The sequence below is a fragment of the Punica granatum genome, chromosome 2 (genome assembly GCF_007655135.1).
Source record: "Punica granatum isolate Tunisia-2019 chromosome 2, ASM765513v2, whole genome shotgun sequence".
Lineage (NCBI taxonomy): Eukaryota > Viridiplantae > Streptophyta > Magnoliopsida > Myrtales > Lythraceae > Punica > Punica granatum.
The window spans coordinates 32,849,138-32,877,058 of NC_045128.1; the positions used below are offsets into that span (position 1 = coordinate 32,849,138).

The 27,921-nt window shown below is 38.2% G+C and overlaps 3 protein-coding genes across 9 annotated transcripts; 2 read left to right on the forward strand and 1 right to left on the reverse strand.

The window, feature by feature from the left end:
- Positions 1 to 5,560: 5,560 nt before the first annotated feature.
- Positions 5,561 to 8,558, forward strand: LOC116193794 (protein ESKIMO 1-like). The gene is made up of 5 exons (XM_031522541.1): positions 5,561 to 6,208; positions 6,501 to 6,672; positions 6,770 to 6,969; positions 7,083 to 7,241; positions 7,825 to 8,558. Exons 1-5 carry the CDS (start codon positions 5,700 to 5,702, stop codon positions 8,171 to 8,173), a joined length of 1,389 nt encoding a protein of 462 aa, XP_031378401.1. The 5' UTR covers positions 5,561 to 5,699; the 3' UTR covers positions 8,174 to 8,558.
- Positions 8,559 to 10,143: 1,585 nt separating this feature from the next.
- LOC116195512 lies at positions 10,144 to 11,893 on the forward strand. Of its 2 annotated transcripts, none has more exons than XM_031524753.1 (5): positions 10,144 to 10,349; positions 10,445 to 10,579; positions 11,340 to 11,401; positions 11,509 to 11,567; positions 11,661 to 11,893. In XM_031524753.1, the coding sequence occupies exons 2-5, from the start codon at positions 10,503 to 10,505 to the stop codon at positions 11,676 to 11,678; spliced, it is 216 nt and encodes a 71-aa protein (XP_031380613.1). In that variant the 5' UTR covers positions 10,144 to 10,349; positions 10,445 to 10,502; the 3' UTR covers positions 11,679 to 11,893. The 2 variants fall into 2 exon arrangements, with proteins under 2 accessions (XP_031380613.1, XP_031380614.1); XM_031524754.1 differs by having other exon boundaries at positions 10,144 to 10,343.
- A 502-nt stretch (positions 11,894 to 12,395) lies between these two features.
- Positions 12,396 to 27,842, reverse strand: LOC116195511 (anaphase-promoting complex subunit 1). 6 transcript variants are annotated; one of them, XM_031524748.1, is made up of 37 exons: positions 27,419 to 27,838; positions 26,545 to 26,608; positions 26,221 to 26,305; positions 25,754 to 26,037; positions 25,550 to 25,661; positions 25,310 to 25,470; positions 24,553 to 24,740; positions 24,286 to 24,355; positions 23,478 to 23,648; positions 22,897 to 23,387; positions 21,996 to 22,455; positions 21,277 to 21,606; positions 21,115 to 21,198; positions 20,892 to 20,984; positions 20,746 to 20,805; positions 19,904 to 20,002; positions 18,843 to 18,983; positions 18,521 to 18,601; positions 18,212 to 18,283; positions 17,846 to 17,917; positions 17,153 to 17,246; positions 16,989 to 17,071; positions 16,771 to 16,827; positions 16,579 to 16,656; positions 16,355 to 16,476; positions 16,103 to 16,263; positions 15,893 to 15,969; positions 15,703 to 15,816; positions 15,515 to 15,616; positions 14,874 to 15,014; positions 14,438 to 14,611; positions 14,259 to 14,322; positions 14,033 to 14,172; positions 13,808 to 13,953; positions 13,588 to 13,666; positions 13,241 to 13,339; positions 12,396 to 13,129 (listed from the first exon to the last, which is right to left on the reverse strand). In XM_031524748.1, exons 1-37 carry the CDS (start codon positions 27,631 to 27,633, stop codon positions 12,752 to 12,754), a joined length of 5,442 nt encoding a protein of 1,813 aa, XP_031380608.1. In that variant the 5' UTR covers positions 27,634 to 27,838; the 3' UTR covers positions 12,396 to 12,751. The 6 variants fall into 6 exon arrangements, 5 of the variants coding, with proteins under 5 accessions (XP_031380608.1, XP_031380609.1, XP_031380610.1 ...); XM_031524749.1 differs by having other exon boundaries at positions 25,550 to 25,655; positions 27,419 to 27,633; XM_031524750.1 differs by lacking the exon at positions 19,904 to 20,002.
- Positions 27,843 to 27,921: the final 79 nt, after the last annotated feature.

Sequence of the window (27,921 nt, forward strand, 5' to 3'; positions counted from 1 at the left end):
AAAAATAGAGAAGTTAATTCAAATTTTCAATAAAAGTGTATAAAATAATCAATAGAAACATTATTTTCACGAATTATCTTGCAATGACACTCATAACTCGAAAGTCAAAAAAACCCAAATCAAATCGATCAAAAAATTTCGAAAGTTAAAGACCTTAGCGATTAGGTTTAAGTTTTAAAAAAGAAAATTGTTTTAGTAATTCATATTATATATTATAATTTATACTTAATAAATACAATAAGAAAACAAACAATATACTTTGGATCCCACATAAGGCACAAAAGTAAATTTAATTTAGTTACAAACTGATAAATTGTAATGATAATCGATATTTGATTTACATTACAAGCAACTTATCTCTCAATTTTTACACACGTAATCCTGAGGAGCAATGACAAAAATATACCTAGAGCTTGAAGGGAGGACATTGACAGCATGAGAACTCTATGCTTCTGCAACATTGTTATCAGGTGGTGGTCACATGCACTATCGTGGCGACGAATAGGATAAGAAATCTAAGATAAGAGAAAACAAAATTAAATAAAAAAGAAGTTAATGATATGGTATTTCTTTTCTTTGAAACTCCTTTTCTCTTTCTTTCCTTTTTATTCTCCGAAATGCTTACTTTTGTATCCATATAATCCCATAAAAATTTGATTGGGACTTTGAAACAAATTACCGACAGTATAATATCTTAAATACTTTTTAAAGAAACTAATGTAAATTTTGAAAAGTTCGTCGAAAAATTGTTTGAATTTCTTATGTATTTATTAAAGGAATTAATCACATTATATATATATATATATCTATAACTGATTAGAAATAACCATCTATGAAATAATGTTTAAAAACTTTTAATAAAAATTTTGAAAATCCATCGATACAAATGTAAATAGGAAATGGGAGAAACGAACTGTGAGTGTTCAATGGAGAAATTGTTGCATATTTGATACATTCATCAGAGTAAATAATTATGGGAAAGAACATACTAGGTAGTTTTTCTAGTAAAAAGTAGGAAATGGTACTTTAAAATCGAGAGGTCATGAGAAAGAATATGTACAAGTTGATTTTTGAAACCTAAAAAATAAAAGGATTCTGGTAGATGAAAGAGAGTGCAGTAAATTTTTTTCCATTGATTAGCAAAGTCAAAAAATAAGAATAACTAAAAGGAAAAGTAATTAAAAACCGAAAGAGAAAATAAAAAAAATTACAAATGTAAATAGGAAAGAGGTGAGAGGAACCGTGAGTGTTAAATAGAGAATTTACATCATGTTTGATACGTTCAATTGATTGAATAATTATGAGAAAAAACATATTAGGTAGTTTTTAATAGTGGAGAGTTATGAAAGGGTGCATTAAAATCAAAAGATTATGAGAAAGAATATGTATAAGTTAATTTTTCTATTAAAACGAATGAAAAAATGTCATGTTATTGAAAAGATGTGATGTTTAGTAGTATTATTATTATTTACATAAATAGTAAAATTGTAGCATTATTAATTTGCTAAGGACAAAAAGGAAAAAATAAGTTGGAGAAACACTTTAGGAATTGTAAGAGATCTCAACTATTTAACTCAGCTGAAGCAATACATGATATAACATGTGCGGCAACAAATATTGAGAATGAACGATAAATAGAGAGTCAAAAGTGTGTGAGAAAAAGTCGTATTAGCAAAGTACACCAAAAGTGTGTGAGTAAAATGTATAAAAAGAAAGATAGAAATTCACGAAGGGTCCATGTAATTTTTTAACAAAAATTTAGGAAGCAGAAAGTTTTGAAAATAATAATGTGATTCATTACGATGAGACAAAGAATGTATAAACATGTTGAGATAACAGACGTTGAAAATGAACATATAATGCAACAAAATTTTGAAATTATAAATTGTTATGAAATAATAATAGAACAAACATATCGGTGATGAATGGCTAATTCGGTTGAGAGATATGTGAAGCAGTAAAATGTCAAAAATGAGAAATCGATAGAAAGAGTCGGTATGTATATACATATATATATATATATATATATCGAAAATGAGCAACCGAAAGTCACAAATCGAAAAGATATTAAAAAAAGTTATGAGGGTATATGGATATTTTTGAAATATTAAAAATTGGAGAAACTTGTCATACTTTTTTATATATAGTATAGATTATTGACCACAAATGCTAGATTTTATAAACCCTGAAAAATTGAACGGGAAGAATTGATGGAATAAAATCAATTCTGGAGCTAAGGCAAAGAAGGACTGTATTTAAGATTGCGATTATGTTTACCCATTTCCTCGGTTGTTTGCAGAAATTAATTCAAGCGATGGATGGCATGTCGAGTTTTCGCATTAATTTATCAATAATGAGCTTTTACCTTCCAAACGGGTTGTATCGAGTCGAGTTCTTTGTGGACAATGGTATACCATGGAAAAATGAATATGGGACTTTAGGGACGGCATATAAAAGAAAAAATAAATAAATATGAGAAGATAATGATTAATGAAGACCATTTTCTTTTTCTCTAATTTCATTTTAACTTTATTTTGTTTGATTTTTTGTGGCTAGAAAAGGCAGGACTCTACTGAAAAAATCCCGGTTGGTAATGGGGGCCCAATGCGCATTAATGATTCTGTTAATTGGGCCTCCTTAGAGGTTTGGTTGTTGACAATAGGTTGTTCATTTTTTTTTTGCCTTTTTGGTTAAGAAAAAATTTATTGGATTAATAAAGGATAGAAAAATGAAAAATAACATGATAGAACTGACCTCGAGTTGGCATGGGCGCATGGTTATCGAAAGATCATTCCTGAAGTTAATTCTGAAATTGTTGTGCATTTCCTCACCCTGAGGCAATTTGTAGATGGCTGGAACAGAAGTCAGTCTCGTTTAGGATGTTTGTAAGCTGCTCATGCGAGACGGGCAGTCGCTACTCGTCATACTCATCGAGAAGGGAACTTATGTGTGGATTGATTGTCGAACCTTGCTTTTTCCTTTCCTTTAGGGGTTCATTACCTATCTGTCTGCACTTCTGGGCTAGGTCCTTTACTATTTGATGATATCGCCTTTGTATTGCTTAAATTTATTTATCATATTTAGGATCTCGTCCCGTGGTTCACTCAGGAAAAAAAAGAAGAAGGAGGAGGAATGATAGAGATATTTTACTATGAATATGGGGATCTTTCAATTCCGAGTCAGGGGACCAATACCAAAAGATGTCAATTGGAATGGCCAAAAACAACAAACTATAAGATTTTATATGATTCCAATAAGATTGCAGAGAAAGTATCGATGATTTGTATGCCAAATTTAAGTTAATTTCACAGGATTATGCTATTTATATTATTTTAAGCAGTTGAGCTCTCGAAGTCTAACACCATCACGGTTCACTACTAAAGGAATTCGAAAATGTGATGTGGATTCGAACAATGAGAGTGATATTTTCCTAGACAGGTTGGCTAAAAATGAAGCCATCCCAGCCCTACCGATTCCCAAATTTGTGTCAAGCCCCTTAAGTTGAACCAATAAGCCAAAACTATTGCATGAAATTTGGTCAGTCCCATCTGGGCCGGGCCCTTCTAGCCCATTAGGTCGATCCCGGCCCAAATGCAATTCTAAGAAGTCCAATTAATTCGCTTTTCGCGGGCTTGGGCCCACCTCACCTCAAGATGAACGGGCTCGGCTCGGACGAACACGAGCTCGACCATCGGTTCGGGGCACGAGTGCCTCGAAAAAACGAGCTAGACCATGGCTAGTGCAATGGTTAGTTGTAGACAAGCCGGACGCGGGTCTCTGTCGATGGGACGCCCCCGATCTTAAATGTCACAACACAGCTGTTGATTGATGCAAGTTTCCCAAACAAGGGATTCCCTCCCCGTCCAAATTCCTCCATTTTCCCTCTCCCAAACACACTGCAAAGGTTGGAATGGACTCGGCGGAAAAGATCAAATAATCGGGGGGGTAGAGAGAGAACGAGAGAATGACCAGGTGCTTGGCTATTGTTGTCAGTCTCCTTCAAGTGAAGCTCTCGAACAGGGAGTTGCCGTAGCTTCCAAAAAAAGTGACGTCCTACCCATCAAACTGACCTGTAAGGCTTAACAACAACAACCCAATGACAATAACCCGAAAAAAAAAAAAGGGTCTTAGTCAGTACACAGCCAAGATATTTATAATATGTATATTTTTTTTGCTGAATATATAATATGTATATGTATATTTGATAGGATATTGTTGGTGTACTGTGCTCGTACTCAGAACGACAGAGAGATATCTGTATGATAAAACTAAATGAAGAAAAAGGGCAGGTTACTTAGCCCTTACTTCTCTGAAACATAAAGTAACTAATAATCCCTGATCTGCTTGTGGCTTTGAATTGAATCATCAGTGTCGTTGAAGACAGGGAAAGCTTAATCTCCCCCCTTTTTTTGCCTCCCTATTACTTTATTCAGTTGGGCTAATTGCATATGTAAACGATTAAAGTTGACTAAAAATGATTTTGGACTGACAACCTAATTAAAGGACGAACAGAACAGTTGTGTCAGCCATATTTCTCACATGAGATCAGAAGTGTGCTCTTCCAATTAAAATGGTGCCTAGCTGATCCTTTTCCAATAAACAATATCTTCTTTTCCGTTTACAAGAAATATTCATGAGCCCAAAAAAAAAAAAGATAGAAAAATGAAAGTGCTTCGAAACTTTCACAAGTATCGAACCTTTTTCTTTTTTAGGGTGAAATATTCGAACTTTCTCGATTCTAAGTGAAGGTTTCTGCCGCTGTATTTCACCTTCTTTTCTCAATAAATGACATCTTCTTGGATGTGTTATCATATGCCTTGATGAGGTAAAAGTGATTTAATTACTTAATTACAACTAATGTATCCTCCTTACTGATAGAAAGGTAATCTACTAATTAACCTGTCTTGTGCTAATTATTTGACTTATGATATGCAGATCAATTAATGCAACTTTTTGAGAAGAACTAATTCCTACTTTTGGTTGACCTTATGAGATTCCAAGGAATCTCGATTCCCCATTACGAGCCAAGCAAAGTCACAATATGCGTCATATAGAGCTACTTGAACTTGAAGGCTTCCCATGTACCATATCTTGTAGACAATACCACATCATCTGCCATAATAACACCTTACAACAATTTTTTCTTATATATGTAAAATAAAAATAGCTTAGGTAAAATACCAACTCAGACAAGTTTTCTACTCACTCCACTTTCACTCTCAATATATTTATTATCATACTAATACAATACCATAGCAGGCAATCGCATATATAATTGGCACCTAGCTAATCAAGCTGAAATTCATCGAGAATACAGTTTTATGCGGTATTATTTTTGAGACCGACGGATGCCTACAGATTGTATAATAAGATGTGTATTTATAATTGATTTGTTGGGTATCTGGTGGGGGAAATTAAGTAGTTAGCTCCCGTGAGGATTTATTAGAAGTAACAAAAAACGTATTAAGAATGTGAGAAGGACAACTCTCCATCCACACACCAACAAAGAAGACCCTTAATAAGTAGTTAAGTTCATTCCGAGACAAAACCATCTCACCAAACCCAAACAAGCCCTCTCCTATACATTCCAAGGCTCCCCCAGGCGTATGCTTTGCTCAATAGTATCTTTTCTCCACAATATCCCATTCATCATCATCATCCATCATTGTTCTTGATATCTTTGCTGTATTCCTTCCACCATGCAGCCTCCTCGCCGGAAGACGCCCTTGTTCCCGTCCGACACCGTGGCGATGAAGCACTTCGGTGGCCCGAAGAAGGGCAACAACCTCCCCATCTTCGTGGTCGTGTTCTCGATATGTCTCTTTGGGGCATTCATGTACAACGAGGATGTGAAGTCGATCGCCGAGTTCCCCTTCTCGCGGCCCGGCGGCAAAGCCCAGGAGGAGGGCACAGGGCTCGAGCAGAATGACAACACAGGACCGGGCCGCGGGGTGCGGCTGACGGGTAGTGATAGAAGCAATGAGATTATTCAAGAGGAGGAGGAGGACTTGTTAGAAGATGTTGAGTTGCCACCGGAGGAATGTGACTTTTTCAACGGGGAGTGGGTGTTTGATAATGTCACCCACCCGTTGTATAAGGAAGATGAGTGCGAGTTCCTCACGGCTCAGGTGACTTGCTTGAGGAATGGGAGGAAGGACTCCTTGTACCAGAACTGGAGATGGCAGCCCAGAGATTGCTCTCTCCCCAAGTAAGCTCACCCAAAAAAAGAAAAAAGAAAATCATGAAATTCTATATTCGACATTCAAATTTCGGTATTCAATTTGAGAACTTACGTGAATTCGTATGTTTAGATTTGGCATGTCGAAAACCAGTGATTTTAAGACTAGAATATGTGATCCTTAGGGAAGGGTGGTCTTCGGGTCCGAGTATAGACCATCTGTTGCACAAGCACAATGTGCATCCGACATCACCCGATCATATATATATATATATATGTTCGTTTCAGGTATGTTAATGATGTTTTCGGTTTTTCGGCGAAGGTTCAAGGCGAGGTTGTTGCTTCAGAAACTGAGGAACAAGAGGCTGATGTTTGTTGGGGACTCACTGAATCGGAACCAGTGGGAGTCTATGGTATGTATGGCTCAGTCTGTCGTGCGCCCGGGAAGAAAGAGCTTGAACAAGTCGGGTTCCCTCTCTGTCGTCCGACTTGAGGTAATTTTATTCGACTTAATTTAACCCAATTTAATCATATTATATTAATTAATATATATCCTAAAATGTTTGTTAATGTTGTTGTCTATTTTTCTAGGACTATAATGCTACAGTCGAGTTCTACTGGGCCCCCTTTTTGGTGGAGTCAAACTCGGACGACCCGACGATGCACAGCATCCTGAACCGGATCATCATGCCCGAGTCGATAGAGAAGCACGGGCAGAACTGGAAGGGGGTGGACTACCTGATCTTTAACACGTACATCTGGTGGATGAACACGGCCAACATGAAAGTCTTGTAAGTATCGCGACTTCTGAGCATAGGTTAGTAATTGACCGCATAAATGTGCCATCTCGAGTGATTTCTTGAAATTTCCCGGTACGTCCTATTTTGTGCTGTCGGGACAACAGGCGGGGATCGTTCGATGAAGGATCAACAGAGTACGACGAGATCGAACGGCCGATGGCTTATGGTAGAGTGTTGAGGACATGGTCTAAATGGGTCGAGGAAAACATTGATCCAAACAGGACACAAGTCTTCTTCAGCAGCATGTCCCCTCTTCACATCAAGTAAGATGCACATCTTCTGATCGACTCAGCTGCGACGTCGTTTTGCAAAGCATATGCACTATGTGTACGTTTTTTTTTTTGCTAACCCGGGATGTCCGAGCTTTGCCCAACTAATCCCTGAGGTTCCGTGAACTCTCGGTAGCGCGCGGAACGGGTAATCACGCTAAAAGCGCTCTGGTGGCTCCAAGGGGTTTCGAATTCGGGATCGGATGAATACTTAAACTCCTCCTTATCATTAGGTCAAATTCCTTAGAGTTATGCACGATATATACGTTAGGTAGTGTTTGGGTGGTTACTTTCACTTACTGTGGACCCCTCGAATGATTGTTTAGCTTTTGGTTTTCTTCTAATCCTCGGTTGGGTAAACCACTATCCGCCTTCGGAAAATTTATTTCGTTTATGCCGACAGCGTAGTCTTGAACTAAATACAGACACATGCAAATAAGATAATATACCAATATGATATCTTGACATATTGATTTCTGATACATAATAATACGTCTGGTTGTTTTTGTATATATATATATATATAACTTTTACGATAATATCTTATCATGTTTATAATAATGAAATGTGATTATAGGAGTTTGGATTGGGACAACCCCGATGGAATAAAATGTGCAAAAGAGACCATGCCGATCCTCAACACGACGACTCCACCGGAGGTGGGCACGGACCGCAGGCTGTTTGTGATCGCAAGCAATATCACGCGATCAATGAAGGTCCCCGTCTACTTTAACAACATCACTGCCCTCTCGGAGTTCAGGAAGGACGCCCACACATCGGTCTACACAATCCGTCAGGGCAAGATGCTGACGCCCGAGCAGCAGGCCGACCCTGCCACATACGCGGACTGCATCCACTGGTGCCTCCCCGGGCTGCCGGACACATGGAACGAGTTCCTCTATGCTCGTATCGTCTCCCGATCTTGACACTTGGCGAAATCAAAAATTTTTGGGATTCTTTTCTTTTTTTCTTCTGTGGGGAGGTACACATCAATTCCATCAAACTTCGGCTGTAATTTCTCTTGTAATTGTCACTAATTTTCTCCCTTTTTTTTTTCCTTAGCTTGTTATTGCTTTACTTTGGGGGGGTTAGGAAGAAGGCATATGTTGGGGAATTTTGGTCTTGGTTAAGCCCATTTGATTACGGTGCGCTGATCATGAGACCAGATTTCCAGTCAAAGGGATCAGAGAAATTTGTGGGGCCCAAAAGATGGGCAATTTGATTCAACCCCTTTTCTTGATCAGCAATTGTATGATGGCTATTTTGGCAAATCAAATAAAGCAATTACAAGTTCCATAGTTCCATTGCAAATATAAGTGATGATTAGCACTTACCTTGTTAATTTGGTTTGATTTGATTTGTTTCTTTTTTATGAATAAAAATCTAGATCGGATTATTGACCTGCTGTGATTACCCCAATTAAGGGAACATGACTATCACAGAAAATTAAGTCCAAGACCCACTGGATCAAGCATTATGAATCGTCACTGCTATCCCATAATATACTCACATAGTGGCGAGCTCTACGTCCTCAGTGAAGTTCAAACTCGTGATGTTCAAATAAAACGCTTGGAGCTTAACTACTAGACTACCGTGCTGGTGGTTGGTTTGATTTTATTTGATTTTTCATATTTGCATTTCAGTATGTGATGCAAGGATAATTTTAGCATGACTTGATGTCACGGTAACCTGTTTGACATTTCAGTTCATGTGTTTAGTATTTTAACTCAAGCATTTAGTACTTTTATTATTTGTAATATATTATACAAAATACTAAGTACTTAAATTGAACCACTAAATATTTGAAATTGAAAGCAAAAAAAAAAATATTTGTACTAATTACAAAAATTAACTACTTGAAATAAAGTACTAAACACTAGAACTCAAAATACTAAATGTGATATCGTAAAATCAAATCATATTAGAATTTCCCCATAGATGTAATATGATATTAACACAATGTAGTCAACTATCATAAAATAAAATATAACATAATTATATATAATTTGTGAATCTAATTAATTATAATGATGCAAGAGTTTTCATTGTTTGCTTGCTATCCCCTCAAGTTCACTGTCAATGGAACAAAATATAGAATATAAGCATAATAGCATTTCCAATGGAATGAAAATGACTTATTTGCTGAACAAAAAAATAAACAAACGTTTATTGTTTATTCCATCAACCAAACAACTAATGACTATTATTATCATTTACTGGTTTTGAAATAAGAGAAAACATAATGAGAAATTTCTTATACTTCGAATAATAATACTTTACTCTCATATGTAAGGATCTATATTGATATGTCACATCGAGTTAGGACCAGATAAAATCACGAATTTATCTGTAATTAGACTATCCATATTACTAAATCAAATCAAAGCAATGACGGAGTTATAAAATAGGTTATAACAATGCTTGATTAGAGATTATTCGATGATTTAAGTGTCTTTCAGTTTCCTTACATTCTTCACAATACACTCTCGTTTCTAGTTTATCTGTATGTCCTATTTATTCACAGACTTACTTGACTCCATAACCTCGCGAAATATATGGATAGCTATTCGACAACGAATTTCAACATGCAATTCTCTCTCACTTTTTTTATGGCAAAAAAAAAAAGCAATTTCTTAAGTAAATAAGTTTTGTCTTTTAATAGGTAAGAAGTATTGTAATCTAAAAGTTCTATGTTTTGATCTTCCTATTTTCTCGTGGAGTTTAAGGAGAAAATTGTGTACACGTGAGCGTTTGTTCCTTCTGGAAGGATCGATCCCGTCCCGGTCAACGTAGCCTGATCCCGGACTCTGTCGCAACATTTCTTGAAGAATAGGGACTGTTTTGAAATTTTCAACTCTGTCACTAACAGAAGTCTATTCCTATTTCTCTCCTGCTCTAAGTTCCAACGGAAGCCTAACGAACACCGTCATCTATTTCGGTCGGGCCAGCTCTCTGCTGTCCCCCTGAATTAGGGTTTTTAGCCAAATCTTCTTCCCAGGCAATTGACTTGATCTTCCTTGATCAACTTAAGGGCGGTGAATCAACGGTTCCTCGTTCCCCTGATCAGTATCTTGGCTTGCGTAATTCAAGTTTTTGGTAAAGGTTTGATTTTTATTTTCCGCTTATTTTCGAGCTCTACAATTTGATGGATTGTTGGGAGGAATCCTTGACCGATACTGTGTTTCGATCCTCCGCAGGCTCAGTGTTATCGCAGTTTGGTCGAAGGGCTGAGGAGGGGAGAGGTTACGGGGAAAAATGGCTGGAGGGAACTTTATGGGCAGAGTGATGCAATATCTTGTTAATGAGTTAGTCGTCAATGGGCTCGCCAATAGGTATTGGTCACCCTCGCAAAGCCTCATTCTTTGCTGCCTCGATTGCTCCATGTCGAGTATGCGCATATGTTTAAGCCGTCCAATGCGCATGACCCCAGCATTTGTTGGCATCAGCTTACGCCCAATCGTGTGCGTGTGAATATGGCTGAAAATGGGTTGTAAGGCTAGAGTGATAGCCGTCGAAATGGGGGAGGCTTTATTGATTTTAGCCGTTCGCATTAGTAATAGATTGAACTTGGTGTGGCTTTGCAAGAGTAGAAATGCTAGAAATAGGTTAAGTCGTGCCCATATCTGATAACAGACCTTTTGGGTACTTACAAGAAGATAGTACCTTTTGGCAATGGGTGTTAGTGACATTGCCGTGATCGGTAAAGTTTGCTGTTGTTGTTGTAGTCTTATAATAATTCATTCGTACTTCTTCTTTCAATAGATTGGTTAAGATATCGAATTATCTTCTTGGTATTCGATGAAACACAGTGCGTGCTGTGAGAGAATTTAAGGTCTTTGTTTGGTTAAAAGATAGTTTACATTTTTCTCCTTTTCCCATGTTATTTGTTGCGAGGTTGATATTTGCTTCTGTTGGATCCCGTTGTCTTCTATGTTGCACCAAATGACATAAGTTCTCGTTGTCTCAATTTGTGTCATTCTTTTTCTTTATTCCTGCTTCACTGGTATAATATGCCGTAAAATTTCTGGGAACTTCTTTTTAAGAGATGAGGTTATCTCAGTTTTTTTAATTACTGCATGCTCGTGCTTGCAGCCCTGCTTTTCAGAGATTTGCCGTGAGGACATCAAAGAGAATGGAAGAGGTGGCTAATATAGGTAAATGCTTCTGCTTTACATTTACTTAACCATCGGACATTTTACTGATTGTTACCGGGAAAATCTGCTTGATAGCTGATCATTTTTCTTATAATCTCCTGCTTCAGCTGCTCAAAAGAAAAAAGAGATCGCTGAGAAGGTGAAGGATTTGTCTGAAGAATTGGAGGTAGGAAACACGCAGCGCTATATTTCCCTCCCTCTTCACCTTTCGAGCCACATATATTGGATTAATTCCCTTAATGTTGTTTGTGTTTTTCAGTCTCGTCGAGGCCACTAGAAGGCTTCTCTGCAACTTATCTGCATGGAGTGCTTTTTTGCTTCTCTTGCCGCTCAAGTATTGTAAAGATGTATTAGCAATTTTTGAATTTTTGATTTTCATGTTCAAAAACTTATGGCATGTCTTGGATTCTTGAGATGCTGTATGAACCTTTTGAATAACACAGAGGAGTAGTAGAGACATCTCATTCTCGAAATTCCTTTCCAGTTCAATCAGACCCCGGGCTCTTAAACTTATGCCTATTCACTCCATACGTGGTTTCTAGGACTGGTTGAATGGAGTAGCTTTACGATTTTATATAGCTGAAATAACTGATTATGCTGTCAAAAGAACACTCGAGATTGTTCCAGTAGAACATTTAGCCATTCCTTCAAATGAAACTGTTAGAAAGTTGATTGAACTGACTTGCAAAAGGTAACACATTATTCTATCAGGTCCACTTTTTAATGCATATTTTATCATCAGAAGCTGATCCAATGGCTTGTAGAAACTCGAAAATTGAAGTGATTTTATCATTTTCAGAAGGACCGGAGAAGCTTGCATCCTATCAAAAACGAAACAAATTTTTGTTATCAGGATCCTCTATTTCAATCTGTTACTCTCACATGTACGTCAGACCATTTTGATAGACGGAATTAATGCTCAAGAACAGGTCTGGTGGCAACAATTTTATGAGCAAGCAGTGGCCGTTTCAAACTTTGAGCACCATTTTGATTGTTTTCCCTTCTAAATAAGACATGTTCAAATTGATTTGTGTGATGCAAGTGAGACCCAGGAATAATACCTGGGTAAATAGATCAGCACAAGACAACTGAGATGTACATTATAAATACAACTTTACGAATCGAGTCTCAGCGGAGTTATCAGGTCAAAATTGTGCAACATTGCACATAACGTTACAACCACCCAACTGAGGCACCATTGCCCTCAGAGATAAAACCACTAATCGCTGCTCTCCGGTCGGTCTTCTCTTCAGAACTCAAGCTGCAGTTGCCACTCATAGGCACCTCCTTCGGACACAGCATTGATCACATCGTCCAAGCTGCGGGACGATGGGAGATAAGCCTTTTCCATCAGAAGGAACATAGGAGCTCGTCTATTTCCTTGATTGCAGTGACATGAGTCGTCGGCAATAACAGTCTCAATAATGCAACTGAAGACCGGGAGATCTTCCTCACAGGCTTAATTCTCTCGGCAACTTTCCCTATCACAGATGGAGTGGGCACGCCGAACCACTGCAGGTACAAGGAAAGGATCACTGCCCTCCTCTCCGTGGAAGGCCACCTTCCTGATTTCAAATAAGCAGCGAGATCATCCCTCAAGCTGGTAGAACAGAGAAAGAGATCCTCTAATCGTTTCCGGAGGGATCCGACAAAGACAGACTGAACGATGCTGCCTTTGGGAGTGGCCAGGCTTCCACTTAACAGAGCCTCACTGTACGTCAAAGCAAGCTGCAGAATTGATTGAAAAAAATATGGTTTGAATGGAGTTTTAGTCCAATAGGTGACGAGAATAATTTCTCTGTAGCTCGTCAGTAAAAGTGATAGGGCTTTGAATAATACCTTCAAACTGGAGACGGACAATGTCTCAGCAGATACAGGAGCTTCTCCAATAATAAAATCACCTATGGATCCAATAGCTGTGTACAGAGATATATATACCTGTAGAGCATTCCAGAATAGAACTTAAGAGATGAACGTAATCTCAAGAATGCACAATGACGGTGATAGCGGGACAAAGCGAACTCGAAACTAGTCTGATGAATAAGAATAGAGATCAGTATAGCAATTGACTAAATCCTTCCCTGACTTCTGCAATCTTCGATATCAGGTCATTGTTTAAGGGAAAAATAGTTCATTACCAAATTTGTATTAGGCCTCTTCTTTCCCTAAAAAGTTTTTTATTATACCTGCAAAAGGGCTGGTCTGTCCTTGCTCATGCACTCAAACAAGACTTGTAAGCAAAATTCATGGAAATCATCATCCGATCTGCAGAAAAGTGGAAATAGGGACTTTAATTACTGGTTGAGAATCAACTAAAAACAAAACAATATAAAGAAAAGGAAATCCCTAATTTGTTTCTTTGCCAATTTCACTTCCATTGGTATGTCGAGCACATACAACACTTGCCTGCTATTCCATGACGGGTCACAGCATAGTTGCGAGAAAGCAATTAAGCTAGGATCAGAGGAAAATGTGCTGACCAGCTGATCAAGAGAAACATAACCATCGCCTCTGTTAGCGTTATATGCCCTAGAGTTTTTCAAACCAAAAACCTGCAACCAAGGAAATGGAATTAGATACCAACCGATGAAATATACTTGGGGAAGAAAAGAGTTTAACGTTTAGATGAACCTTGTGCATTGCCCGTGACAAGAGGGATTGACATCCTATAGGATCATCAATGTATGAGCAAGCGCCAACCTTCCGCTTAATATAAAGGATGCCTGAATTGAATGGGCCATGCCTGGACCCAGGGCTCCACCACGGACTCTCTGAAGATTCAAAAATCAATCATGTTGGACATCATACTAGAAAATTTTCAAAAAAAGAAGAGATTTTAAGTCATGATTCAACTAACCTTCAGGAACAAGGTTTATAACTTGAGGCCAGTATCGGGGACCGCAAACACGAATGGACTTCAACTGCAATATAAACATTCAGTCTTAAAAACTTTGCAAGAACAATCCAAGTTTTCTAGAGCTGCGCAGAAGTTAGAAATATAAGAACTGAATAGACTTGATCGTTCAATCTACTTACGGTAGCTCGTTCGGGCAGAATGCAAGGGGTGACTTCACAATAGCTTGTCTCAGAGTAATGCTCAGTTTCCTTTACAGTAACTTCCAGAGGAGCAAAGACAGGCAAACCAGTGTCAACATCAACTGTTTGAATCCACCGAGCTTCAGCAGCGAGTACATACAAGTGCCTGAATGCCTGCAAAATGAAAGCCAAGTGTCCCAATCAAAAGAAGGTAAAAAGATAACCAAAGAGCAACATACAACAAAGAATAAAGAGGTACAACTTGCTGTTAAAGTAAAATACAGTGTATGATTGATTCCAGGTCAAAATGGTCCAATTCAAAAAATTATTGTAGGACCAAATCTAGTGTGCAAGTAAGGATCACACAGTACCTGGCTTGCAAATGGACAACATTGTTCATCTGAGTATAACACGAATTCAATGCATGCTTAGGTACCTGTAGGTGGCATCGGTTATCATTTGGACCAGTAGGCAGTCGTGGATACAAGGCGATCAGCAGAGCAGCAATCGCACTGTTGCTAGTGGAGAATGTGCGCATGCCTCCGCCAAGAAACAAAAAACCAATAGCTAAGCTTATCTGAAAACCAAATGAAGGAAAATGTGCCATGAGAAACCAGCCAAATCAAATGAAAAATAAAGAATTATAAGGAACTCAATGGCACATAGAGGTAGCTTCCCGAGCTTGTTTCCTAGCTAGGTTCAGTTGAGCATCGGAAAATTAAAATAATTAATCATGCAAAGAGATGGATGGTGATCATCATTTAGATTCATCAACCTATCATTATGTCAAGAGATGTCCTGTTAAGATCGGCAGCATTTAGGCCATGGAAGCATCAACAGCAACAAGGTTGAGAATTGATCCTTTCGAAAACAAAAATTTGATGAATTAAGATTCCCCGGAAAAATGTACTGTTAACAAATCTAAAAGATTTTAGGCCGTGTGAGGGTGAACCACATCAAACATCAAATATGTTACATAACACTAATTTATCTCAAATAACATAAAAGAGCTCATAGGATAATTATAACTCATGCAATCTTAAGTAGAATCCTCATTAAATTTATGAATGAGCTTACAGTCATTTGCGTTCCATAGTTAGGGGGACCATCTGCAGAATGCCTACCACGCAAGAATCTCAATAAGCGTAGTGTTCGTAGATGTCCTGAACCTGCCATAACCTGCTCTTCCCTCACATAAGCATCAGATTCTGAATATATTCTGTAGAAAAACAAAACCAAGAGAAAAGGGTTGATGCACAACTTACCACAGAGAGCGAAAGGACAGTAAGGTGAAGGCAAATTTCCAATGTACCCCGATCTATATAGTGTGAGATTCCCTTTGGGAAAGTACTTCCACTTGTAGAACAGACGGTCTTGATCTGCTTAAATTACAATGTAGTTATTTAAAATGTCAAGAAGCATATGCATGAAAGTAGCAGCATCACAATGTTAGACCTCATTTAGGAAGTAGACAGCATGTTCATAAAGTAACTCCTCTGCTTGCCCATCCCTTGTCCCAGCGAACCTCAGTCCTGCACATGTTCAAGGAAAAGCATTTTCATAAAGTAGAAGCACTTGAATGTTGCATTGAGCTGCTAAATCTTGCACTTGGATATGTTATATTCTCTTTTCAGACCGAATGATTTCCAACAGACTGTCTCTTACCGATAGATATACAGGCCCCTGTGACTACATTAACATAAGCTTTGACAGCGGTATCAATATCTGTTTCTTCGAGATCTTCATTGTCATCTCCAAGGCTTTTAACACCATTTTTCACTATTTCAGGAATTTGTGATTGAACCCACTCCTTTGACGGGTAAACTCTGCAAAAATAATTGAATGAATGAAAACAAGATTTATATCAAGGATATATCCACAGAGAAGCAAAGAACAGGGTATTTTTTGGAGTGCTACCTGCTCCACATTATCAGATTTCGAGCAATTACTCGCAGCATCATGAAGTCAGGCCTTACATGCTGTAGATCATAAGATGTATGAGGAATTGAGAGCCTTGATGAGATTGTTTCGGATTCAGTCTGCAGTTGATGGAATAAGTGAGATTACAAACGAGCATGTGAAACATTGCAATTAAAGGGAATGAACATGATATTATGATTATCATATGCTAGGAAAATTACCTTCAGATACATTAAAGCCAGAGCAACAATAGCCCCAGGTGCCGTGACATGAACATTGACGGCAGCTACATCCATCATCTACAACAAAGAATTAGCCAATTTGTCGAGTGAAAAGCCATAGTAGTCATATCATGTCAATTTTATTACGTAGCTAAATGACTCTCAAAGTGCTTAAAGAAGAGATAAGCTGACCTGTCCAACTCCACGATTGTGCTCATCATTTGATAGTGCTGATGAATAAGATCTTTCCTGACAAGAGAAGAAAATGGTTAGTGAAGAAAAGATATTTTAATATTAAAAACTCTAAAGATTACGTTGTATGCCCATTGAGAGTTCAGACATCAAGAATTATGAAAATAAGGTAGAGTGAAAACACTAATTCTTCAAAAAACAGAATCTAGAATTTATACATTGTGTGCTTCTTTGCCACCAATGTAGTAAAACAAGCGGTCAAGCAAACTGTCTAGAGATCCAAGCATTTCCAGCCCCCGTCCTCCAATTAGGACAAAAAGAGAAAAATCAGCTTAGCACCAAAATTATTAATGATCAAAGAGATGCATATAATTAAAAGTACCCAATGCGACAAGACCCAATGAGAATCCCGAAGAAACAGCATAAGCTTCCCTCTCATGCACATTATCACCTGCACTTCCACGGCCTATTTCACCCTGTGCAAATAAGTAAAATAATAGTGTTACTTAGGTTGTGTGATGATAATTGAAAATGTAAGAAATCCACTTGGTTGATCCATATACTGCTATACATTTAACAATCAAAGAACTGCATCTATGATTGACAGTGTAATCGCACAGATAGAAATAGCTATTTACTTATCTCCAGCAAATTCTTTAAAAAAAAAATTACAACTAGGGAAAAAAGGTGAGGAAGGCCAAGTTAAAAACCTTAATCATAACCAGAATGGTTTTGATTGCATGCATCTAAGAAATGAGTCAAGGATAGAGAACCTGACCTATATTCATTTATTATCACAAAAACCAAGCCAATTTGAAACTTCCGGTGACTATAAAGAAAGTCAGGTTAGCCCAGTCCAATTATAAGGGTAAAATTATTCTCTGCAAATACGCTATCATATTCACAAAAAATGAAATGGTGAAAAAGCTCAGGATGCACTACTTAAGTCTTGCAAAATATCAGTTCCTGTTCAAACATGTGACTGATATTTACTGGAAGAAGAAAAAAAATTGCCAGACAGATGTCAGATATGAGAAAAGGCAGTCTAGGGGAAGAAGCCTGTTGAGAAACGCACCGATAGCATTTGCATAATTTCTAGATGTGATGATCCTTCATAAAGTAGTCCCAACGACAAGAGTGCTGCTGACTGGAAGATTCAAAATTGACGGAGGCAGCTTAGTATTACATCACATTGAAAATCATAGAAGTTGCAAAGTATTCCACAAATTGGTGAGAGGAAAGAAATCAAGGGCAGATATAATACGTCCAACAAAGACCAAATAAAAAAAATAAATAAAATAAATAAGAGAGAGAGAGAGAGAGAGAGAGTGCCATACTAGAGCATTTACCTACAAATATGATGCAGACATGTGATTGAGAGATAAAGATTATATATCAGAGGGAAATCTGATAAATGCTCGCAACATGCAACAATCATTACCTGCAAGAGAGTCGGTAACTCCAGTTCAGGAAAAGTTGAAGGAAGCCTAGCAGGTATGTGAAGGTAAAAAACCTGCCACATAATCGTTCAAAAAGTCAAGAAAGAAAGGCAGTAAATCCAGCGTCCACCAGCCTCAATCATGAAATGGAACATGTGACTTTGGTCGCGTAAGAGCTCTTGCAACTAAACAAACAACTGGAATGCAACTCCAAAGGCCAGTGCATTTCCGACATATATCAAGATATAGTGTAGTATCTCTCTGCTATTAACATCTTTCATTTCCCAAGGGTACATGCAAAAGGTACATGCCTTTGACATTGCCGGATGCATGGATCCTCTATAAGAAGCAGCTAGGCCAAGCATCAACCCCACGGTGGTGCTCTCATGTTGCTACAAATACAAAACACAACATAAAAGGAAAATTCAAATCACCATAGTGCAAGAGAAAGGAATTCTAATCATTTCTGCAGCATTACACTGCGTACTTGCCTCTTTTTACATTCTTATTCTTATATAAGGTAAAGTATTGTCCATACACGCCAGTCATTCTATAGTTGCAGAGGCAATTGTCTAATAATTGATTGCATTTGCAGTCACTCAGGCAATAATCAAGCAGCCAAAGAATATAAACCTGGTCGAGATATTTGTATATGTCGGTTATCAATAGAACACGGAGATACCCATGCAATCCCAATGCAAGAAGAAGCCCAGCATGTATAGCATTTGGTTCTTTAGGTTTGTTATAAATAATCCATGTTCTTGACATTTTCCCCTGCAATATTCATTTGAACAATATGATTTAATTTATAATTGGTATGCATATCAATAATCAATAATACCCTTGAATCTATAGAAATTCAGATAGCAAGTGTAAAAACTTCAGTGCATTGCCAAATCACATAAACCGTAATATTATAGTGGCTTTTTTTTTTTACTGAAAGAAAATGCTGTGGAGACATTTTTGTGTGCACCTTAAAAAAGATAACTGACACAACCAATTTGCTAATTTACGTATATACTTGTGATAATTATTCATGCAATAAGGAAACCGAAAAATTTATGCAATAACATAAATGAAATAAATGGGGAAAATTTGTGAATTGTGATGAAGAAGAAAAGGGATCAAAATGACAAACACCAACTCTAGTTCTCCATAAATGTTGCTGTTAAGGAAAATCATAAAGAAACATCATCTCCTAAATAACATTTAATACAATATTCAGATATCCTCATATAATATGTATGAATCTACAAACAAATTGAAAGAGATGGTCGGAGCAAAGGAGACGGGAAGAGATTGGATAGGAAAGAGAAGTTTGAAGAAGAAGAAGACATTCTTGTGTGCTTGATTTATGATGAGGAGCTGTATTAAAGTGTTTTTGGTACAATGAGATTTCAAATAGTTAGGTATATCCAGCAACTCTGTTTAAATTATTAATTTAATTTATCTTTTTTGGAAAAATCTAATGTACTCTCTTTATGCACAATAATGTGGACAAATAAGGTGAATTAAAATATAGGGAACTTCATTTAATCTTATAAGAAATAGGATAAAAAGGTCATTTCAATATGGGGCCCAGGTTTTATAAATATTTGGCTTATATGGCACCTTTTTACTCTCCGCTTCGCCTTCAATAACATATAGATTCTGAAAAAAACAAAGCAGCAGCAGCAACAATGAAAAAATGATACCTGAAGAGGGGCCAACCTTAGACCAGCAGCTACAGCATTATGGAATTCGGGCCAAGACTTGAGCTCTAGTATGTTCCTTATATTGGGATCTAAATTGACCTATAAGTCTCATGTTGTGTCAAGAAGGCTTCATTTGATGATTGGAATAGAAAGGACAGGGAAATAACTGTGTGAAAGGAAAACATGAGAAGCAAAGACAAGACTTTAAGAATGTCACTAGCTACTTTCTCAAACAAAATTCCACATTGCAAAAAATTTAGATACTGTTGCTCTATCAATGTAAAATTTCTCGGTGAAAAGTTTAACTCTCCGTACTAAGGAGAATTAGAAACTGTACTGCATAAAATTATAATATTACTGTACTGCCTGTTCTACGCGTGGCATTAGACGTGTCAGTTATGTATAAAGCCGTTTGAGATCAATTAGCTCTAGGTAATAATAAAATTATAAAATCTCCTTGCTAACATCCGCTAAATTGCAATTGGACTAAACACATATAGTTGAGATTAAAATATAAAAGAAAATGAAAAAAAAAAATGAAGAGGCAATTTTGTCTGTGGGTGAGATTGGGATAGGTGGTTAGCAAGATCTTAGGAGGGTGACAAAGACAAGGCCTGAACTTTTTAGAAGTTAGCACTTTCATAAATGTGTTTGACCATACTATGCTTAGTTACCTTTTGCCAATGGTTGGAAAAAATTTGTTCAAAATAACATTCGAAAGTTAAGGTTGTAACAAAAGAACTGCCCAGGCTTATTATTAGTAAAGATAAAACAAATATGTATCACCCGCAGAAACAAGAAAGATAAAGCAGGATATGTTACAAGGGCGTGATATGACATACAGTTGCATTTTGCTGGGCAGGTAATCGACCCGCCAAAACAAGCTTTGGCACAGTAAAGGCCTGCAACATAAGAGCAAGAGATGCTAAAAATCTTTAAGCACTTAAGTGAGAGAGAGAGAGGGCCGAGAACGATATGTGACAAGTACCTCTGTTAAGAGAGTGAAAATCGTCGCAAGAGTAAATGCACCCCGCCCAAAAGGAAGCGCAGTGGTCCTTTGTGCTAATTGCCAGAGCTGGGCCTATGAAAAGGAGAGGATAGGAGCGAATATATCAGACAAATTATTCTTGGGAGCTTGATCAGTAAACAAAGTCCAAAAGGCAATTTTACCAAAACTACAGTGCCATGCAACAGAATAGAAGAAAGAGAACCTGCTGGAGATCCTGATCAGAGGCATTAGGGTTAACAGATGTCTGAATAGCGACTGGTCTTGCAGAGCACAACAGGCGCCTTACCTGAAATGAAGCTTTGCTCATCAATATCAGAGTATGAGCACAGCTACTTTTAATTTAAAATAAAGGGCAAGACCAAACCTCATTTAAGCGCAAATCCCGACCATATCGTAACTGAGTGGTGGCAGTGAAGATATGCTCCATACCATCTGTCATAGACCCGTCAATGGAGTCTGCATCCTCAAAGGTTGCACTGTCAGGCCCAATCGGATCAGAAACCGTCGATGGAATTGTAACTGGGTGCAAATGAAGCATGTAGGGCGTAGACATAGACAGAAGATTCGCATTGTTCCAGGTTTCAAGTTCACCATTGTGTGCCAAACATGAAAATGCCAGATCTTCTCGACCAAGAAGAAAGTAAGCAGCAGCAGGCCAGTCAGTAGGAGGAGATTCTCGGCATTTGTCCAATGCCTGTCAATAACCCAATAACAATAATGATGATGATGATGATGTATGCAATGAAGGATACCCAGCAAAACGTTAGATTTTCTTTGGATGGGATATCATATTCCAAGAGATTTCAAAATAAAGTGATTGGTTTGAGATGCCCTTCATTTGAAATCCCTTATTTTGGATAGCACAACCTTAGGAAGAATTTGCACAAGGAATTTCGACGCCCTTTATTTGGCCATGGAATTTCAGTAGGGACTTTATGCACCAATAAAATGCTTAAAGACGTTGGGACCCATGATTGAGGGCACCATGGATACCCCAAATCTCAGTCTCATTAACCCTTGGTATGTGCATGACCCCTGAGAACCACAAGAGATTGGATACTGGAAACATGATTTCTAACTCACATGTCGCAAAGGAAGGGATATGCCAGAAGGCAGGTTATCCAGTTGCTGCAGTCCAAAATTCTCCCCAACCATTGCCAAAACAGTATGCTCCTCACCGGTGGAATACGAGCCTGCAGCAATATTGCAAGAAACTCCAGAAGAGAGTTTCTTCCCAACGTGTTCAGCACCTGACAATAAACTATAAAACGAGACTATTTTTCTGGCCCAGCTCACAACTGAACTTTCATCATTGCAAACTAGAGATGGCAGATCACTGATGTCGGCAGAATTATAACCACGTTGCAGTGAGATCTCGAGCCATCTGAACAGGCTGGGAGGAGTTTTCCAGGATAGAGAGTCTGGACCAGTTCCAACCTTCTCGACAAGAGCAGGAAAATCACGAACATAATGATCTATGTAGCTTCTTTCCCCTAGAGAATTTGCAATACTGCATAGAAGACCAGACAAAAGCTCCAGATCCCTGTAAGCAAAAGTAAAAATCACGAAACAGTGAAACATCTGTAAATAGGAGTCAAGGAAAGTATAAATCCATCACTTCACTCGCACAAACAAGACTGAAAATGTACGACTTTCAATTGATAAAATTCAAATAGTTAAATCAGAGTTTCTCACATAAACCTGCCATCTGATTATCAGTTGAACTTCCTTCCGTACCATCTCCTAATTCTAACTTCACCCCAATGCTATCAAAAAGCAATTCTTGCAGCTTCTAAACATCCCATGAGTTTACAAACTGTAATTATTTCAATTATTTTCCCTAGCATTATATTTAACAGAAAATGACAATGAAATGATAAAAGCAGCAGAACATAGGGGAAGAAATAATAACTTTTCCAGCACAAGACAATATAATTTGATATGGGGAAAAAACCAACGTGAGAAATTAAGTTGGTGCACATACCATTTGCGAAGATTATTCAGTTTGAGGCATTCATATACTGCATGCAGAGATTCTAAGCTCTTCGTCAATAGCTCAGAATAAAATGAGGATTCTCCACTGAGTTTAGCTTCCATGCTTGATTGTTGATGACCCAATTCCTGAATATCAAGAGAGCCACTAGAGAAAATACTGGCAAAAGAGTTGGTTTTGCAATAATTTCTGTGGAATTGGCTGTTTATAAGGAACTCCCACGATGACGAAGACGCTGAAGCTGAATGCTCAGCCAAGCTACCTTTAAATCTTCCACACATTCGCATCATAATGCTACAGAAAGAGTCCCACTCTGAATCAACACTAGAGTCAAACTTTGATAAGTACGAAGAGTCAGAATCACCCCAAAGAAGCACAAGAAAATGATTGTAGGAACTGGAGCAGAGGCCTTCAGCCATGGCTGTTATGCAATCATTCACCAAAGAGGAAGAAGGGCTCCGGCGCAATGCACATCGAAAAATCTACACAACCAACAATAAGTAAATATATAATTCTTCCATGAAAGTTTCTGCAGCAAAGCATGACAGTACCATATGAATCAGTTGATTCACCTTTCCATTATTGACAATCACATTGATGCGCCCTTCAATAGAGTCTGCTAACCCGATAATCTTAACATCAGATCCAAATGCCACATTCTCCGAGAGCTTCAGATTATGTGGAAGTTGAGATTCACCCAATGAAGAAGGTAACAAGTACCTACACAAGCATTGCTTCCCTGACTGCAGTTATGGTACATACATAAGTTACACCAATCAAACAAACTTTGGACTGAGGACGAGACCATGTTGAACAAGAAGAACGTCAAGCAAAATAGCGATGCTCGCTCAATAAACCTATCAAAAGGCAAATTTTAAATTATATTTGGTCATCTAATGGCCTCCAATAAATTTTAGCTTATAAAATTAAATTCTATTTTCTTGTCCATTACTTTAAGGAATCTTCTACAGTACATGGAACAAAAATGAAGGTACCATAACAAAAAGAAGGGGACTGTCTACAGTAATCCAATAGAAACTGGACGCATAGAAAATATATAAAAAGAAAATGAATATTACTATTCATGGAAACTGAATTCTTTTTCAATAGGAAGTATAATGAGATAGAAAACATTTAAAGAATATCAATATTTACATAAACCATGAAATAAAGGATATTGCTTCTAGCCAGAACACTAGGTGGTCAGTTAAATGAAAAAATTTCTGTAATTAAGCTCATCCCCTAAGAACCGACTTCTGCAAACAAGATGTTACACAATTGTATGTTTGAACTCTTGTAGAAAACCATGTCAACAAAGATGATAACAGCGAGCATCTGCAATCTTCCAGAAGAGAAAAATCAATCATCTATGCTGCTTACATAGAGAAGGATGGCGTTCTCGGGAGCCAGAACGACAATATCTGTATGAGGTAGAAGTCCCAGTTTTACCCTGCGAGGGAAAAAGGAAAGGAAAGGAAAGGATATTAAAGCTTCTCTACATTATTTTCAGGTAATTGAAGGATGGAAGTCAATGGTCTGATGAGACTTGGACCCCAAATGATGATGAGTTCAATTCCTTAAAAATGGGGATACTGCTACTATAATTAGGAAAAGAAGAAACAGAAAGAAGGGCAACAACAACTTTACCCTGGGCGTGTTACTGTCACCGGTGCAGCTGAAACAGCTGGAATACTCCAGCTCATGTCAGGTTTGACATCAAAAAGGATCTCATTGTTAATTTCAATAGTCTGAAGCCTCACTGATAACAACTTCTTCTGTCCTTGAAGAAGGAAACAGATTATGGGAGCTGTATCATCATCTGTCGCCAGAAAAACCTGACAAAACCAAAGTTAGATTGTCAAAACAGGGAAGTATTAGATTAACCTTTTATCCTGTTCCACATATCCAAATTTCTATTCCCTCGAGTTGCATTTCATTTAGATGATCTCAATCACTTTCACTCGCAACCATGATTTTCATATAGAAATTGACTCTGAACTTTGGATTATTCTGATGATCCCACTGCATGTGAAGATCACCAGATTACCATCATCACAAGCAAGACCCCCTTTTCCAAAGGTCGAAACTTTCCAGTCCCTCAAGTTGCACTCCATTTAGATGTTCTAAACATCCGTCACTCTCGACTATTGGTTTTCGTACAGATGTAGGCTCTGAAGTTTGGATTGTTATGATGATCCCACTGAATGTGAACAGCACCAGATTACCATCTTCACAAGATTGAACCTCCTTGAAGCCAAATATATATCATACAAGATAGGTCATTTAAAAGGCCTATAACAACTTTATAGTCTATCCATTTGCATGGTCACTGGTTTAAATCTATATATTTGCCTACTCAATCATCTCTCAAGGAAACAACGAAGCAGGGAATGAAAACTGGCACCTTAGAAGCAGCTGTATGAGCAACTTTTCCCTGCCAAATCCGACGGAACAAAAACTTCTTGGGCAAAACACAAGCAGGAATTATGTCCGAGGAAGAAGAAGCTTTTTCTTCGAGGTTTGAACTATGGATTTCAGCAACCCATAAGGAATGTTGCATCTTTCCTTCAGAAAAGTTAAAATTTAAGAATAAGAAATTGAAGTGCTTCAGCTTTGATGGACTATGATTGCAGAGAAGCCTTACCTTTATTATATGAAGCCATAAGAGGAACTTGATCACTTGTCCATATAGTTCTTTCATCAAAATCCTTCATTATGTTGACTTTTCCCCTTTCTTCAATATAAATGAGCTGCGGCTATGCACATTAAAGGTTTATTAGCAATGGTACATACAAAACCACAGATAAATGCCAACTGAAGAACCTTGAATAGTAACTATCATGCATACCTGTGGTTCTTCCATTGGATTCTTTAGAATTACATGAGATGACGACAGGGCTGTATTTCCCTTCACCATATTATCAAACCCACTCAGAAAATAATGATTTTGAGGACTTTGTCCCGTTTCTTTTCTAAGGCGGGATATTTCAGAAGCACCAAATGAAAGACTGGAAGATGTGCTAGGAACACTTGTTGAGAAATCTCCTTCAGCTGCTTGTTGTAGAAGCAAACCGCATGGAAGAGGCCAAATTGATGTGATGGTACGAGGCAGCGGGATCTCCACAACTTGACCTGTAAAACAATCTCAAAAGTTATTCGTAAAAATAAAAAATACATGTGAAACTAAGGAAAATGTTCAAGTACATATCCTTTTGGACTCCAATTGCCTTCACAGAAGACAAAACAGAGTATAGTAACATTATCAAAATTGTTCGACCAAAAGAAACTGATGAAGCATGGTTTTCTCTTATGTACCTGAAATACTGTAGATTGCCAAGGATTCAATTTGCAAGACGCAAAGAAGGGCTTCTGATTTTTGACTGAATCGACCCCAACATGCCTTGAATCCAAGTAAAAAGAGTCAGAACATGCTTAAGTTGATCTTTTCTTTATTTTTTGAACAAAAAGAAACTATTGTAATTTCACTACTAAATATTGACATGAAGTCAAGAAAAGCTAGCTCTGACATGTAGTAATAGATTTAAGTATGTGCGTTCTGCTTTCTCTTTCAAACTAAGTCGATTTACTTAACCACACACAAAAATGATATGAGTTTTCAATTCTACATACACAACATACCATGATGACAGTAGATGATAGGGTGAATCTTTTATGCACTCGTGAACCAGTACTCCATATAATCCTGGCAAGGGAAGCAAGATATAAGCTCTCGACTATAAATAGTATCACATAAACATGAATTAAGCAAAAGATCTGGAGCAGGCCCCTTGCTCATCCATAGTGACCGATAATCTCTGTCCAGTATCAGAGATGCCATGGTCTTTGTTCAATTTGGCAGTTCCAAAATATTAGGGCAGTAAACCAACAAGCTTATTCCTTCATACTCAGCTATATCCCAGCAACTCCAGGGACACTACAGGGCTCACGGCATATCCCCGGACAAATGGACAACCTTTAGCACGAGAACCCCCATGTTTATAATGCCTTATTAAGATTACAACAACAGCCAGCCACGCGTTCATAGATGTTCTTGAACAAATTATTCATCGGTAAGTAGTAATCCCCTAAAGGAATGGAAAAGTCACTTCATTTACAAATTTTCCAGAATTTGAGACATAATTATCCCAACATAGACCGGCAACTTACACACGTGTTAAACAGACAAGCATCCACACTGAAAAAAGTCCTTAGACGGACCGGGCAGCGTCATAAGATAATGATTTGGCAGAACAAGGTCGTAGCAGTAACTCCTCAAGCTCTCACTTCCCAACAAGATAACTGTAAGCTAACCATTCAAATCTAAGCAAGTAACTGAGAAAACAAATCCAATTGGAGATATGCACGCCGGGAACCCGCATTCCTGGATGACCGTGCCGGTATTCGATCAACAAAATTCGAAATCTCCGCTTTAAAACCTTAATTTTGTTCTCCCCACTCGCATTTGCCAAAAGTGAAAAGAAAGAATCAAACTTGTAATATGCAGAGAGCTCACTTGTTCCCCCTAATGAAGAGCTCATGGTCACACTGGCCGCTCGTGGAGGCATCAGGGCCGGAGTCGGGATCCTCCCGGACGGTCTGGGGATCGAAGAGGAAGTAATCGTACTTGTCGGCAGGGTCGTCGAGAGGCTTGCCATCGAGAGCTTCGGCAATCAAGGCGAACGGCCGGAACTCGCCCAGCACCGTGAGCTCCCGGACTCCCGGCGGCATTGTCGGAGCTGGGTCCAGTGGTCCGAAACAGTGCGGTGGCCGAGATGAGCGAGCAGCCGAGAGGTCCGTTGATTCTCCCACCGAGACTCTGTCCCGCCCTTTTTTTTGTTTTTCTTATTTTTCTTTTTCGTTTTTCGGAGACATTATGGTGGGAATTTCCGAAAACTCGAATTTTTGCAAGGGGAGAGAAAGCGTTTTTAAACCCTAGCCGGGAGGTTTTGGGTGGTGTTTGGACGCGGGCTCGGAGTTGCTCCGCTTCTGGAGAAGGATGACCTTCGCTGGGGCAAT

Bases quoted from the DNA above. Each gene is read 5' to 3' on its own strand.
- LOC116193794 (XM_031522541.1), top strand. From the start codon at position 5,700: ATGCAGCCTCCTCGCCGGAAGACGCCCTTGTTCCCGTCCGACACCGTG. The intron at 6,209-6,500 runs GTAAGCTCACCC...TTTTCGGCGAAG, and splicing joins AGAGATTGCTCTCTCCCCAA to GTTCAAGGCGAGGTTGTTGC. The intron at 6,673-6,769 runs GTAATTTTATTC...CTATTTTTCTAG, and splicing joins TCTCTGTCGTCCGACTTGAG to GACTATAATGCTACAGTCGA.
- LOC116195512 (XM_031524753.1), top strand. From the start codon at position 10,503: ATGGCTGGAGGGAACTTTATGGGCAGAGTGATGCAATATCTTGTTAAT. The intron at 10,580-11,339 runs GTATTGGTCACC...TCGTGCTTGCAG, and splicing joins GTCAATGGGCTCGCCAATAG to CCCTGCTTTTCAGAGATTTG. The intron at 11,402-11,508 runs GTAAATGCTTCT...CTCCTGCTTCAG, and splicing joins GGAAGAGGTGGCTAATATAG to CTGCTCAAAAGAAAAAAGAG.
- LOC116195511 (XM_031524748.1), bottom strand. From the start codon at position 27,633: ATGCCGCCGGGAGTCCGGGAGCTCACGGTGCTGGGCGAGTTCCGGCCG. The intron at 23,388-23,477 runs GTGAATCAACTG...TTGGTTGTGTAG, and splicing joins TGATTGTCAATAATGGAAAG to ATTTTTCGATGTGCATTGCG. The intron at 20,003-20,745 runs GTATGTCATATC...TGAGACTTATAG, and splicing joins CTGCCCAGCAAAATGCAACT to GTCAATTTAGATCCCAATAT.